Source organism: Odocoileus virginianus, chromosome 12, assembly GCF_023699985.2.
Source record: "Odocoileus virginianus isolate 20LAN1187 ecotype Illinois chromosome 12, Ovbor_1.2, whole genome shotgun sequence".
NCBI classification, from domain to species: domain Eukaryota; kingdom Metazoa; phylum Chordata; class Mammalia; order Artiodactyla; family Cervidae; genus Odocoileus; species Odocoileus virginianus.
In genome coordinates, this window is record NC_069685.1 from 56,334,532 (window position 1) to 56,349,697 (window position 15,166).

The 15,166-nt window shown below is 46.4% G+C and overlaps 1 protein-coding gene across 1 annotated transcript in view; it reads left to right on the forward strand.

Moving 5' to 3' along the window:
* Positions 1-15,166, forward strand: part of TBX5 (T-box transcription factor 5) — a 49,503-nt gene that overhangs the window by 7,585 nt on the left and 26,752 nt on the right. The window contains exons 5-6 of the mRNA XM_070475326.1: positions 2,216-2,368; positions 10,585-10,676. Of these exons, the coding sequence (XP_070331427.1) occupies positions 2,216-2,368; positions 10,585-10,676 (245 nt within the window). The remainder of the gene's footprint in view (positions 1-2,215; positions 2,369-10,584; positions 10,677-15,166) is intronic.

A 15,166-nucleotide genomic window follows, 5' to 3' on the forward strand; every position in this document is an offset into this window, starting at 1 on the left:
GTCAGGAGGGAGGAGGGTTTGTGAAGGTTCACATGAGAAATCAGGTTCCTGAGGCCTTAGGGCTGATGCCCTGAGCCCACGGGGTCCAGTGGTGGAAGGGGACCACAGGTTCTTCACTGATGCCTTCAGTGCCGCTCTACACGTGGTTGGTGTGAGGCCGGACTGGCCGCTAGGGCAGAGCAGAGAAGGAAGAAGGTTCAATACCTTTCTACGCTGTAGGAAGCGGTTGCAAAGGGGCAGAGGCGGGTGTTTTCTGGGCCAAATGCTGGGGCCTCCTTTTCATTTAAACCGGGCATTTTGCCGGCAGGGTCCAGCTAGTGGTGCAGCCAAGCCAGGTGTAATCTCCAGCTTGCGTGCGTGTTGGCGGGCGCCGGCAGTTAGGTTCAGGAAAGCATGCTGAGGGAGGCTTTAGGTTAAGCGACGGAGAGAGAGGGGACCATTTTGTAAAGGACCTGCCTGCATCTTCCTGGGAAGGCATCCTTCTAGAGGCTAGGAGCCCTTGGTGGGGGCCTCCGTGGATCCTTGGTCTGGGCTTCGTAGCTTTCCCTCTGCGGCCCTGCGTGTGCCTTTGGGGTCGCGCTGGGGTAGACCCCTAGGGAGGGCGCGCGCACAGCCCCGCGCCCGAGCCCCGCGCGCCCGTGCGAGTTGCAGGTCTTTCCGAGCCCGCGGAGGAGCTGCCACGCATTCCCATCCTAAACTCTCCGGACTCGGAATCCAAAGCCGCCCTAATGAAATTAAGGGCCATTAGATCGCCCTCGCGCTGATGTCTCCACACTGTCCCTGGCCGTCAAAGCAATTTGGCTAAGCCGGGACGATGGCCGCGCCGGCCGGGGGCTGCGGCGGCCCGTGGGGCCCCGCTGCGTCTCTCTGTCGCCAAGCCGCCCGGGCCGGCGTCGCTATCGGCCGGGGAGGCGGCCGGGCCGCGGCGGCCGGAGATTAGAGCCGCGCGGCCCGGGGGTCGGGGAGCCGCGGGGTCCCGAGTATTTTTTCGCCCCTCCCCCGATCGGGTCGGGCCGCGCTCCCCTCCCCCTCCTCCAGGCGGGTCTCAAGGGTTGGCCCAGGCACCCTGCCCCAGGGTCATCCATGCAAATAATCAAGACACTGAGACTCTCTCTGCCGCTCAGTGTCGCGATCCTGGGGAAAAACCAGGCCAGATTTTTCAGCTCAGGAAACGCGGCGGTTAGCCCATTCGGTGGGTATAGCTCTAGAACGTTTTGACCAACATTAGCGTTACCAGCCTCTCGGCAGCTGCAAAACTGCAAGGTATCAATCAGACAACAAACTCGGTTTTATTAGTAAGGATGCTCTTCTTCTCTTGTTGGTCCTGCTCCAGAGAGAGTGGTGCCTGCAGACCCCTCTTGGTCTTCACTGTGGTGGTTATAATCATAGTACAGCGACAGCAGGGAGACCCCACTGGTCCCCGAGACCCCCTCCCCAAACATGGAGAAGGTAGAAAGGAAGGAGAAAAATATTGCCCACGAAGTAGGATGTCCCAGTTCTGTTTGGGGCCAAGTCTGGAGATAATTCCAGTGGTGGATCCTGAAATGTTGTGAAATTGGAGAAAGGGACTCTTGAGGGCACCCAGGCCCCTGTTTGATGTTAGGGGGGGCTCTTTCTCCCCCCATCTCACACCCCCTCCCACCACTTTCCTCTCTTCTTCATAGACTCCCCTTTGCACATTTTCCAAACAAAAGACCAAACCGGTGATTTTTCTTTCCTCCAGTTCTGCAAATGCTTGGTCTCTTCTTTTGCATCTCTTTGAACTTTCTTTTTGGAGGGGGAGGGCGGCGAAGGGGTGGTTATTTGTATGTATATTTGTTTCTGTGCTCCTTTCATTCCACAATTGCTGCCCAGACTTCCTTGGTGGCACCAATTCCCCAAACTTGCTTCACTCGCATGGAGGGGGGCGGGAAGTGCCCTATGCAGAGAGTTAATTTATTAAGCAAACTTTATTAAGAATTCTGATTTACTACCCCGTGTGCTTTCGGTAGATTCCAGGAATATTACCGTGGCTTTTTCAGATGGAAATTGTCATTTTTGAAATGTTTCTTTTTAATGAAATCACTGGCTTCTTTTCAAAAACAGGAGGGAAAAAAATCAGACCTGTTTTTGAGAGTCTATATAAGGAACGTAATTTTGGGGTGGAGAGTGGGGTTTTATGGAAACAAAGGGGGTTTGATTTTTCTTACCATCTCATTTTCTTTATTATTTTTAGATTATTCTAAATTCCATGCATAAATACCAGCCAAGATTACACATCGTGAAAGCGGACGAAAATAATGGATTTGGCTCAAAAAACACCGCGTTCTGTACCCACGTCTTTCCTGAGACTGCGTTTATTGCGGTGACTTCCTACCAGAACCACAAGGTAAGCTCAGGACCCAGGAACCAGCAGGCCTGGGGTCACCTACTTGTTTGCTTGAATCCGCAGGGGGCTTCTGCTAAAACCTTAAGCCTCTGGGCACCTTTATTCCACCCTACAGTGGGCACCAACTTCTGTCCAGGGGCCTGGGGCAGGAACAGAGCTGCAGCCTAAGGATCACAGCTGTTTGTAGTGTATTCACAGGCGTGGCATGAAAGTCATACTCCCACACACTAGATGGAAATTGTCAAACCGTAGCTGACCACCTGGTATCCGTACTTATCCTCACATGCAACAAGAAGTCATCCCCCTGTAGTGGTGAAAGATCAGTGAAAAGTAAGGTCCCCGCACTGACGCGCTCGGTGCTCTTGGGTGGGGAACCTGGTGCCACCCTGCCTGGGGCCACCTTTTCTGTGGGGGGCCGGTCTCCTTTCCTCCTCTACTTTTGCGTTTTGGATGCATTTCAGCTCCCATCAGGGGAGGTGGCTGAGTTGCTGGAAACCTTGAGTTTGGACCTTCCCAGATGCTTTCTTAATTGTTTCAGTAATGACTGACCCCAAAGTACATACTCAAGCAAGACTGGCATTGCTAAAACAAAAGCAAAAGCTGAGAAACTTGTGTCACCAGCTGCCTGAATCGAAGCTCTGGGGACTTAAATAAGATCCGGCCAAGACACAACCTGGTGAGGGGAGACGTGCACAAGGCCAGCTCATTGTTTGGTGGCTGCAGTGTTGTGTAGAGGTGGGATGTCGCAGATGGGTTGTGTCACCGTCAGACCCCCACGCTGTTTGAAATTCAGGCCCCAGTTTGCCCTTCAAAGCTTGACAGTGATGCTAGAGTAAGATGCCTTCCTAACTGCAGATTGGGGGGTAGATGTCTTCTTGCTCGGGAGAAAGGGCTCATCTTGACGTGTCATGGTTCATGTCTGTTCTTTAGAAACCCAAGTGCCCATGGATTCATTTTATTGGCATGGGGAGGGCAGGACTGAATGATTCCTAAACCTCTTTATGGAAAGAGGGAAAGGCAAGATATAGGGGCTGGGGAGGCATCACTGCCCCCTTCTGGGGTGGTAGACTCTTGGAATATTGTGAAGTGATTTGGGGTTAGGGGCTGTGGGAGGGGAAAGTGGTGGGGGGAGTCCACATGAGATCCATGAGGGTGGGTCATGTGGACGATTTACGGAGGTGGACAGGGGGCTAGGGTGCCCTCCCCCTCTACAGCTCTCATCCCTCCCCCATGGGCAAAAGAAAAGTGGGGTGGGAGGAGGCTGCAGAGGCTGGGGGGCCAGGCTGGAGAGGCCAGGTTAGAGTGAGAGATGGGCTTAGCACCCTAAAGCCTCCAGCCACCCCTTGAAGGTCATTTCGTGCAGACTGTGTGTCGGCTAATCCCCACCCCCAATGAAGCCAGGGCAGTTATGAAATGCTGTGGGTAATCTCCAAATTCAGATTGTCAGTGACCAAGCCAAGCTGTGATGGATGGTCCCTTGCAGGCCACACGGCCTGTTTGGGATCCCAGGCCTTGGGCAAGCTTCCTTTCAGCAGAAAACACACTCCCTCCTGCCCCCTAAATGTGATTACTTTTTAAAGGAAAAGAAGGGCTTTTTATTTTTTTATTTTTTTAAAATTTCTTCCCACTTTAACCAATAAGAGAAAAAAAGGTAGGGTCAAGTGCCCTGAAAGTTGCTACGCTCTTTCAGGCTAATTTGAGTCTGGCTTCTAGAAACCTGTTTCCTCTATGGTTGCTGTAAACCTATGTTTAACTTTGTGGTGACGGCTACAGGGGGGAAAAAATGGAAAAAATAGCCACCGGAATGCTCAGTTCCCCATATGTGTGTGTGTGTGTGTGTGTGTGTGTGTGTGTGTATATGTGCTTAGAGCTTCCTAGTCTTGACACAGGCTCCAAAAATATGTTGAATCTTTTTTTTTTCCTGCCAGGAAAACCCAGGTTCACCCAGAGAGAGAGGACAGGAAGTGATAGACATATGAAAGTGGCCTGGTAAAGAAACACATGAGTGTTCAGTTCCTTTGGGGGAAATCCCCAAGCTTTATATATTAATAATAAAGACCTTAGGGGTTCCTCAGGAGTGGGTAGATTTGGGGGACCACACAGTCTTTCTCTGTTTATAGCTTTGTTGAGGCATAACTGTCATATGATAAACCACACTATTTGAAGTATTCAGTTAGCTGTTTGACATATGTGCATATCCATGAAACTATCACTGTAGTTACTTGTGAACACACTCAACACCCCCTAGATTTTATTTTATTTAAAGGTCTTCTTCAATGCATGTATTTGGTCATCTATGTGTGTGGAGTGCCTGTCCAGTGGGGTGTGTACGTGTAAGTTTTGAACACAGTCTAGGAGATTGTGTATCTAAATGCTCATGGGTTCCAAAACATGAGTTTCCAAAGATGCATTTGAATATGTGTGGTTTTTTATTTTGCTTGTTTTTTCCTTCCAGTTTTATTGGGATATAACTGACACACGCACTGTATGAGTTTCAGATATACAGCATCACACTTTGATGTAACGTCATGAAATAAGGACCATGATCAGCTGAGTGATGAATATAGGTGTATTTGAGGATCACACAGGAATTACTGATTTTCTTAATTGGTTGAACCAAGGAGCCAGGCTGAGCTGTACATGCAGATTTTTTTTTTTTAAGCCAAACTGGCATCCATATGGATTTCAAGCACTCGAGGAGATGACTTTCAAGCATTCTCTCCCGCATGAGGTTTTCCCCACTTTTTAGTTATCAAGTAACCAAAAACACCTATTTTCTTTGTCAGGAGGAAGTCTAAAGCAGTGTATTTTTCCAGTCGCATTCAGGCCCCTGCAGACATTCCCCACGTGGATATATGATGTGTGACTTAAATAAGCAGGGCAGTTGGGTTGACTGTGATTTGTGGACTCTGCTTTGTTACTTTATTGTCCCACCTGGATGGGGTGTTGAGACTCTTGGCTTTGTGGCTAAAAGCCACCTGGGCTGTTCCTTGTCCTTGTGTATGTGTTAGCGTCACAATCTGGCGGTAGATGCTGGGTTCAAATCTATCTGACTTGGGCAAATTATTTAACTCAGTTTTCCCCCTCTGTAAAATGGGACTAAGAAGAGAATTTTTTTTTTTTTTTTTTTTGGTTATTATCATGGTGGGGATTAAAATCAACTAATCCGTGGAACGGGTAATCATGCAGAGCCTGGGTACAGAGTCAGCACAGGTTGTTAGTGATGAGTCATGATGGACTTCATCACTGATCAGTTAACAGGAACGGGGCAACTCCATCCAAAATGCAGGTTCTGGAAAACTCTTTGCCTATCCTATTTTAGAATCTGAAAAGCTGAGATTTTTAAATAAGCTCTTATTACTGTGGTTGAAACACAGCTACCACTACTTTGTGGACTAACTGGTTCATGCCCTGATTGTTCTGTCAGTCCAAGGACAGTTTGCCTGGCATTGTGCTTTGGAAAGAAAAGCAGTCTATGTGATTGAATTGCCAGGACAATTTGGAAAAATGTGGTTGTTCAATTGCAAAGTCCTGTCTGACTCTTTGCGACCCCATGGACCGCAGCACGCCAGGCTCCTCTGTGCTTCACTAGCCCCTGGAGTTTGCTCAAATTCACCCCCATCGAGTCTGTTGGAAATATGCAAGCCACCAAGTTCTGGCCCAGAGGGCTTATGCCTCCAGACCCATCTTTGCCTGTAGGTACCGGGTGGAGGCAGGTACGTGGCCAGGCTTCGTTTCCTACACTGCCATCACACACCTGTCTACCGTGGGGCTCCTAATGATACGACGTATTTCCTGAGCCCAGCTGTGATCCCAAGCTGGATTTGGGGGTTATTTCCCCAGATGGTTGACAGCTTGAGAAAGATATTTAAACACTCGAATCTTCCCCAGCGACGCTCACTCTGTGAAACAGGTTTTTGTAAGGTTTGCGCCGCAGTTGTCAGCAGCTCCCAGGGCAATCCCTAGAAATATTTAGGTGTTAAAAAAAAGGTCACATGGGCATTTCATTTCCCTGCTTAGGCAACAATGGCTTTGTATGCAAGCGTGTCTCTCCCTTCAATATTAACTTACTTTGCCATTAAAAGGCATTTTCCTCCTGTTTAAATCATTGTGTATGGAGCCTGTATTTATGAGGTATGAGCTCTCTGGTTGGGACCAGGAAATGAACCCCTAATAGAAAGACATAATTAAGATTTTTGGCCCTCGCGAGGGTTTTTTTTTTTTTCTTCCCAAAAGCGAGAATTCACAACAATTATTCTCATTAATTTTTACAACCTCTGTCTCAGTGGTTGGAGCTGGCATTTATATTTGTTTTTCTCCCGCTCAGTCCCTCCCCCGGATATCCGGCTTTATGCTGATTTTGGAGGGAGTACATTTGTATGACGCATGGAAGTCAGTTTCAGTGGAGCCTTTAGGTAGAACGCAGACATCCAGGTGTATGGGTTTGTGTGCCCGTGCGTGACTAGCTCCACGTTCAGAAGGGAATTTCATAGAAAGGATTATGGTAAATGAGGGGCCTAGTATGAAATAAGATAGACATTTTCACCGGCCCCTAAGCTTACATGTTAAGATTTCTCAGGGGTAATTCTTACGACCATAGCCATCTATCCTCAAATCTACCGAGCGAGGTAGGTAGGTGAGATCCACACATCTCAGTGTATGTCTCACCAGGTCTGCGCATCCTCTGACATATTTTTGGGAGGTATGGTATAAGAACAAGAATTAGGCAGTAGTTATTCTGTTTGAGGTGCAAGAGATTTCATAGACAGGGTTATGGTAAATGAGAGGACTAGTATGAAATAAGATAGGCATTTTTTTTTCACCTGCATCTAAGCTTACTTCGAGCAGAAGTTTTTTTAAGCAAAAGATTTTTGCTGATAAAGTACCAAAACCCACCCTTTTCTTTTTTGGCTCTGGGTAATTTTGTGTGTGTTTCTGTGGAATAGCGATGTCATGGAATAGGCATTAATTCAGCCCAGTTGCCCCACCCCTATTGTCGTCTTATCCTCAGTATTTTCAGGGGCTGGCTTCTGTCTCTGGATGGGTGGGTGAGGGGCATAGGAATCAGAATAAGGATTCCCTCCACCCTTTTTAAAAATGATCTAATTTTTACTCAACTTTTGAAAATCTCTCCCTCCCACCCCTCACCATTAAAAATGCTTTATGGTTTTATGGTTGCATTTTGCTGTCATAAAACTGGTGTGAGAAAGAAAGCCCCGCTAGGTAATGGGGCTGAGTTGAGGAATGCACATGTTCAAGATTGTTATCCAAAGAGATTTTGTATTAAAAAAAAATTTTTTTTATTGAGGTAAAGTTGATTTACAGTGTTGTGCCAGTCTCTTCTGTTTTCCAGAGAGGTTTTACAGATGTTTTTACATACTCTGAAGAGTCGATTTGAGGTCAGAAAGTTACAGGAATGGGTTACCAGGTTAAAAAAAAAAAAAAGGAAGGAGAAGGGAATGTGTATACATAGACATGCCCATGCGTTGTTTAAAAGTTTTAAAGTTGATTTTATATTTTTGGAACAGTTTCAGGTTCATAGTAAAATTGAGTGGGAAGCAGAGTCTTCTATAACCTCTGTCCGCTTACCCCCACCATGTACAACCTCCCCTACTAACAGCATCACCCCCACCCCCACCCCCAGAGTGGGACATATGATACCACTGATGAACCTGCATTGACATATCATCACCCAGAGTCTGTAGTTTGCCTTAGAGTTCACTCTTGGTGTTGTAGACTGTGTGGTTTTTTGGTTTTTTTTTTTCGGTTGTGCCATGCAGCTCATGGGATCTTACTTCGCTGACCAGGGATCAAACCTGTGTCCCCTGCAGTAGAAGCTCCAAGTCCTAACCACTGGACCACCAAGGAATTCTCTAGATTCTGTGGGTTTAGACAAATGTGAAATGGCACGTCTTCACCATGATGTATCCCACAGAAATTGTTTTATTGCCCTAAAAATCCTCTATGCTTCTCTTGTTCATTTTCCCCTTCCTCCTAACCCCTGGCAACTGATACTCTTTTTGCTGTTTCCCTAGTTTTGCCTTTTCCAAAATGTCATACGGTTGGAATCACATAACATTTAAAAAATGTTAAGTGTATATATATTTTATTGTGAGCACACAGACTCACATATAGTAATTTTATATTCATGACAGAGTCCTGGGGTTAGAAGGAAATGCTATAAGACCATGTCTAGCAGAAAACAGAACGTTCTTGCCCCCAAATGGACAGATCTGTACATTCCTTAATTATGCCTAGTTTCTCAAAGCAACTTCTTGGTTTCTTGAAGTCTGTAAAGATGCTACTGGGGGTAGAAAAGATGGCTCTGTGTGGATCTGAAGATGATGGAACTGTAGGAAAATAATCTGTTCTTGTTCTAACTATCTTTCTATTCATCTACTAGAGAAAGTGGAGACTTACTTTGGTACCAGTTTATGTTAAATATGTCTGTAAAAGTGTCGAATTTTCTCTTGCAACAAAGGGAAGGTTGGCCTTCAAGTTTGGAACTTTCTAGGGGTACCAGTAGAGAGAATTTGATAACACTTGTTATCTTTTTATTGACTTGCAAGTATTTCCAGTTTGACATATAGAAAAGTGATATAGTATATTTATAAAATAGATTTAAATAAAAAGTGGTTTGATTTTGGGCATGTACACACTGGTCTATTTAAAATGGATAGCCAGCAAGGACCTACTGTACAGCGCAGGGAACTCTGCTCAATGTTATATGGCAGCCTGGATGGAAGGGGAGCTTGGGGGAGAGTGAATACATGTATATTGTATGGCTGAGTCCCTTCTCTGGTCACCTGAAGCTATCACAACATTGTTAATTGGCTACACTCAATACAAAATAAAAAGTTTTAAAAGAAGAGAATCATTAAGAAGCCAGTAGAGGAAGAAGAATGAAATAATACAAATACATACAATCAATCCAAGTAAGACCAAAAATATGAAAGAATAAATAAAAAAATAGTAAAAACAGAACATAATTATAACTATCTTAAATTTTAATCAGTAATTATAATTCAGTAGTTAAACTGAAAATAAACAAAATACTGGGCTTCCCTGGTGGCTCAGTGGTAAAGAATCCGCTTGTCAATGCAAGAGATGTGGGTTTGATCTCTGGAGAAGGAAATAACAACCCACTCCAGTATTCTTGCCTGGGAAAATCCCATGGACAGAGGAGCCTGGTGGGCTACAGTCCTTGGGCTTGCAAAAGAGTCGGACACAACTTAGTGACTAAACAACAACAAACAAAATACTAAGAAGTAAAAAAAAAAGTGGTTTGATTTAATAAAAATATTAAACAGATTAGTAGACCAAGGCTATATAGGTATAATGATGATGAAGTGATTTTTGAATGACCTCTGATGAACACTGCCTTGGTGTCTATAAAGTGATCTGATACATAAAAATTCAATTCACACACAGTTTTTGGGACATACTTCTGGCAAACTTCATAGGGATGTACTCTTTTACCTAGATCTGCTCCTGTACATTCAACGCTAACAGAATATGTTGATGGTTTCAAGAATATGTGTTGATGGACCTTGAACTGAAAGACCCCGTTCTGTCACTGAGTTTTATACATTGCAACGAAAATTTCCCAGAAGAGGATTCTTTCTTCCTTATATAATTAAAGAGGTTTGGGGCTGTTAGGTAGCTCTCATGTATATTATAATTCTATATGTTAGTCTTTATTTAATTAGACGCCCTCCTTTTCACTGGAGCTAGCAAACTCTGTGAAAACTATGAAATGAATGTGAAATGAGGCATAGTAGGATTTCGAGAGCAATAATCAAGTCCTTCCCAATGGAGATTGCCACGCTGCAGGAAACTGACATCGTGTCAACATGGTACAATTTTCCAAGGGGGTGGAGGACCAAGTGTTGAGGCCTGCATTGTGTTTGAAACACAAAATGCTATGATTGAGACAAAAACGCCAATCTGGCTGGAATGATGCAGAGTATGACTCCAATTAACGGACAAGCTGAAACCAGGTTTTTTTTCCTCCCCTTTTAAAGACAGTCTGATCTAGGACATTTTTCAGAGCCTCCTTTTGAATGCAGTGGTGGGTCCCGTTGACGTGACAGGCTTAATTTGCTTCTTTGAGTTGCCAGAGACTGTGTTTCCATGACACTTATCATTAACCGGGTCCCCAGGTGGTTTTATAGCAACCAAGTGAACATGGAACTCTCTCTCTCTGCCTCCTACAGATCACCCAATTAAAGATTGAGAATAATCCGTTCGCCAAAGGATTCCGGGGCAGCGATGACATGGAGCTACACAGAATGTCAAGAATGCAAAGGTAAGAAGTGGGATCCTCAGCTCCCCGCTCTCTGCATCCCTTGCCCTTCAATAGCCCAGGTGAGCCAGCAGCCCCGCAAGACCAGGCACAGAGAAATGGGGCCCCGTTGTCATCGAGAAACGAGAAAGATCCTCTGGAATCCCACTTTCTGATAACCCTTCATGTGCACAAGTGCATGCTAAGTCATTTCACTGTCGCCCACCGGGCTTCTCTGTCCATGGCACTCTCCAGGCAAGAGTACTGGAGTGGGTTGCCGTGTCCTCCTCCCAGGGATCTTCCTGACCCAGGGGTTGAACCTGTGTCTCCTGCAGCTTCTGCATTGCAGGTGGGATTTTTACGGCGTAAACCAAACCCTCGATGTGGTTTCCTCTATCAGACACTCTGGAGCGTGTAGATTTGGGGAAGACTGTGTATGAGAGAACTTGACTGTCTCCATCTGCCCAGGGAGCAAAAGCTACAATTTTCTCCTCTTTCTCTGCTGTCTTTCTCTCTAGTGAAGTCTTCTCTCTCTTTCTTCCCATAAGTCACAGCTGATGAATGATTTTCTTTTGGCAACAGCTCTTGGTAAATGAAAGGAGAGTTAATGGCTTGATTTCCGTGGGGTGATATACAAGCTTGATACCACATGGTCTCCCTGGCATGGGGTGGGGGTGGTGGATTAGAAGCTGGTGATAAAAATTGCTTGGTCTTTTTACATATCCTGTGGTCTTGGTCGCTGATATGATGAATAGAAGGGGCTGTGGCAAATGGACATAGTGGGAATTTGGTCTGATTTGAAAGGATTGTACAAGCGTTGCCAATTTTGTCAAATATTCTCTTGGTAGGGATCCAAAATAACTTACCATATGGCAAGAGAATTTGAAATACATCTCGATCATTTTGACCAAGAAATGTTATTTTTTTCTTCCCATTTTGGTGGGTTTAGCATTTCAAAATAAAATGAGGTCATTTAGGAAGCTTATCCTTATCCTTTCTGGAAAACCTGAAAAGGGAGGGTTGGGTGGATGGACACGTGTACTCATTCAAAGGAGGACAAGAGACCCAAGAAGAAGAAGGAGAGAAAGGTCCCACAGCTTTGTGGTTTAAACGTTGGGTTTGGAAATAACATGCTGTAGAAATCTTTTTCAGATAGCAGGTTTAGCAGATCTAATTTTGCATGCTTTTAAAAAATAAATATGCGATTAACTTCAGGTGGAACAGGTACACTAGACTCATGAATTCCTGCATTCATAACTGGTTTCTTTCATGATGGTGGACTTGTAAGATGCTTTATGTGGTGAAAATAACCAAGTCCTTAAATTATTATTTAGAAACATTTTTGGCTTTATGTGTCTTCCCTTGGAAGTTGGAGTTGAATTTAGCCTGTGGTGGGTGGAAAAGTTGATAACAAACATCACTTGAAGGTGAAAGAGGCCAAACTATTTTCAGCTGTAGGCTCAGGGAGCCACGTGTTTGTTTATACAGTGTCTAAACCCCAACCTGTCCTGATGGTCATCTTGTCATCATGGCAGCTTAGCCACTGATGGACAGTCTCATCTTGGTCATCCTGCAGGTGGGGGTCCAGGCTGTGCAGCTGGGGACAGAAGGGCTTTTTCCGTCCACTACTTCTTCCCTCCTTTCCACCAGGTCCAGGGCAGGTGGGATTATGGGTTTAAGGTATTGCAAGTAGCCCTCTCAGTCTTACCCAGTCACCTGGTGTCGGAGATGCTACCACCTTATCATGTCTCACAGTTCACCTCCTTTTTCCATCCAGGCTGCCTTTCCACCAGCAGCCTCACCTGCCCCAGCCTCCTAGCCTCCTTAGGCCTGACATCAGCTCTGTTCCCCTCCCAGACATGTCCCAGGCAGCTGCCAAAGACATCTTGTCCCTGTGCTTAGCCGCTCAGTCGTGTCCAGCTCTTTGTGACCCCATGGACTCTAGCCTGCCAGGCTCCTCTGTCCATGGAATTTTCCAGGCAAGAACACCGGAGTGGGTTGCCATTTCCTTCTCCAAGGGATCTTCCCGACCCAGGAATGGAACTGGGGTCTCCTGCATTGCAGGCGGATTCTTTACCAGCTGAGCTACCCAGGGAAGCCCAGAGACACCTTTGTACAGCACAAACAAAACACATTTCTTCACAGCCTCACACACTCCTATTGCCCTCTGTGTCAGGTGCAGACGCCTTGCTGTGTTTGACCACGCCCTTCCCATCAGCCTGGCCACGCCCCCTAGCTTTGCTCCTCACTGGAGTCCCCTCCCTTTCATTCAAGCTGAAGGGGTGGCTCCAAATCTGTCTTCTATCCATTGTTTTTGGCCCCATGAACACCATGGTTGGTCTAACTAAGCTCCATCTTTTTCCCCTCCCCTTCCATCTCCTGCCCATCATCACTAAAGCCTCCTTGTAACTATTTCCCCTTGTAGCTGTTCCTTGCTCCAGGGAGCTGCTTCTGGCCACAGACTGCCTGGTTGGGTGTGTCTCTTCCTAGGATCCCTCACTGCTTTTCTGTGTCAGGCCGGGGCCCCACACTTTGGAAGCTGGTTGGACAGATGATAGGCCTGGAAGCAGAGACAGTGGGGGACGGACGAGTGTTTGAGAGCCCTCATGTCAGCAATCCTGGAGTCTCTTCCTACAGCTCTGAACCACGTGCCTGGTGAGCTATTTAGGCAGAGGACTCTGCTTAGGTCTGAACTGTCTGCCCTCACTAGTCCCCAGGGTTATTGCACATTGGCTGTGGGCTTCTTCCCACCTAGGCACCTGGAGATGGAAGGAAGGATAGGCAATTGGTCCTCAGTAGGGGTCAGCGATTGACATGTTGGATTGAAACTCTCAGCCTCCCAGCCACGTGTGTCTTTGTGGCCACGTGAGGAGTTGCATTGGGAAACAGAGGGTTGGACTGACCACTCTCCAGGCTGGGAGAGTGGACAGGGTCATCCACCCAGTTCTCTGGAGCTGTCCCCTAGTGGGGAGAAGGAACAAAACAGAGAGGCTCCAATAGGAGCCTGACTTTGGAGTCAGACAAACCTGGGTTTCGTCCGTCCTCTGTGTGTATGCAGGTGACCTCAGGCAAGTGATGTTACTGCAGGGAGTCTCAGTATCCTCATCTGTAAAATGGGCATAAATAAAGATAGCTTCCCCTTTTGGGGGTTCTTGTAAGGACTATGTGAGAGAATGCCTGAAGGGTGCTTGGTTCTTAGTCCATGCTCCAAAATATGATCCGAGCTGGGGAGAACTCCTCATTACTCCTGGTTTTGCCCTTGTTCAGAATTGAGTCTGGGCTGTGGTCCCAACTCCCAGGTCACAGTTGGTAGTGACAAGTGGGGAAGATGGCTCTCCGGAGACGGCTCTGATAACGGCCTGGCTGGAACGGCGGGCTCACTGTTGATCTTGTAATCCTGTTTCCTGTCCCCCACACACCCGGTGACAGCTGGCTCAGGCAGCAAAGCGGGAGGAATGAAATTTCCTCTAATTCCAACAATCGGAACGGAGGGAGGGAGGGCGTGGGGTGATGGAGGGTTGAACCTTAACTCTGCCGTGATCCCACGTAAATAACTTTTGGATTAGCTTGGCAAATGTCTGGGCATGTACCCTCCTCCCCTCTCCTCACCCAGCAATCTGTGTTTGGAACATGCGGAGGGTATCTTAGTTATTTTCCGACGTTTATGTATAGTTTCTAGTTACAGAAGCGATAACTGCTTATTCTGAAAATGGGAGAGTGAAGGGAAAGCAGGAAGAAGAAAATAAAATCATTTTGCAAATCCTGTCTCTAGCTGACTGATTAAAATATGTGCCAAGGTTATTTGGAAAGGTTAATCTGTGGCTTAAAAAACATCTTATCCTAAAAAACCAATATTTCCCAAATTGCAGTGCCCCCTCCCCTGGTGGCGAATGAGATGACTTTAGAGCGTGCCCACAGATACCAGGTACATCAGGCTGATTTCATAGACAGTATTGTTTAGAAGAAGACTAAGTTCTCTTTTATTTACTTATTTCTTTGGCTGCGCTGCACTGCATTTGGGATCTTAGTTTCATGACCAGGGATCGAACTCATGCCCACAAAACACAGAATCATAACCACTGGACTACCTGGGAAGTCCCCAAGACTAAGTTTGAAGGAAAGAAGGGAAGAAGGAAAAGAAAGAAGGAGGTAGGGAGAAGGGAAGGCAAGCTAAGGCTGGTCATTTAGGGAAAATACTCTTTGCGACCCCATGGACTGTAGCCCACCAGGCTTATCTGCCCATGGAACTGTCCAGGCAAGAATACTGGAGTGGGTTGCCATTTCCATCTCCAGGGGATCTTCCCACTAACTAAATAGGAGAAGAGCTAGTATGAAGATTTGGCCAACATCGTCAAGGTGATATGCAAACCACTGAAATTTGGGAGATGCACCTAAATGCTCACCCTAATGAGAAAGCGCTTGCCTGGAGAATCCCAGGGACGGGGGAGCCTGGTGGGCTTCCGTCTGTGGGATTGCACAGAGTCAGACACAACTGAAGTGACTTAGCAGCAGCA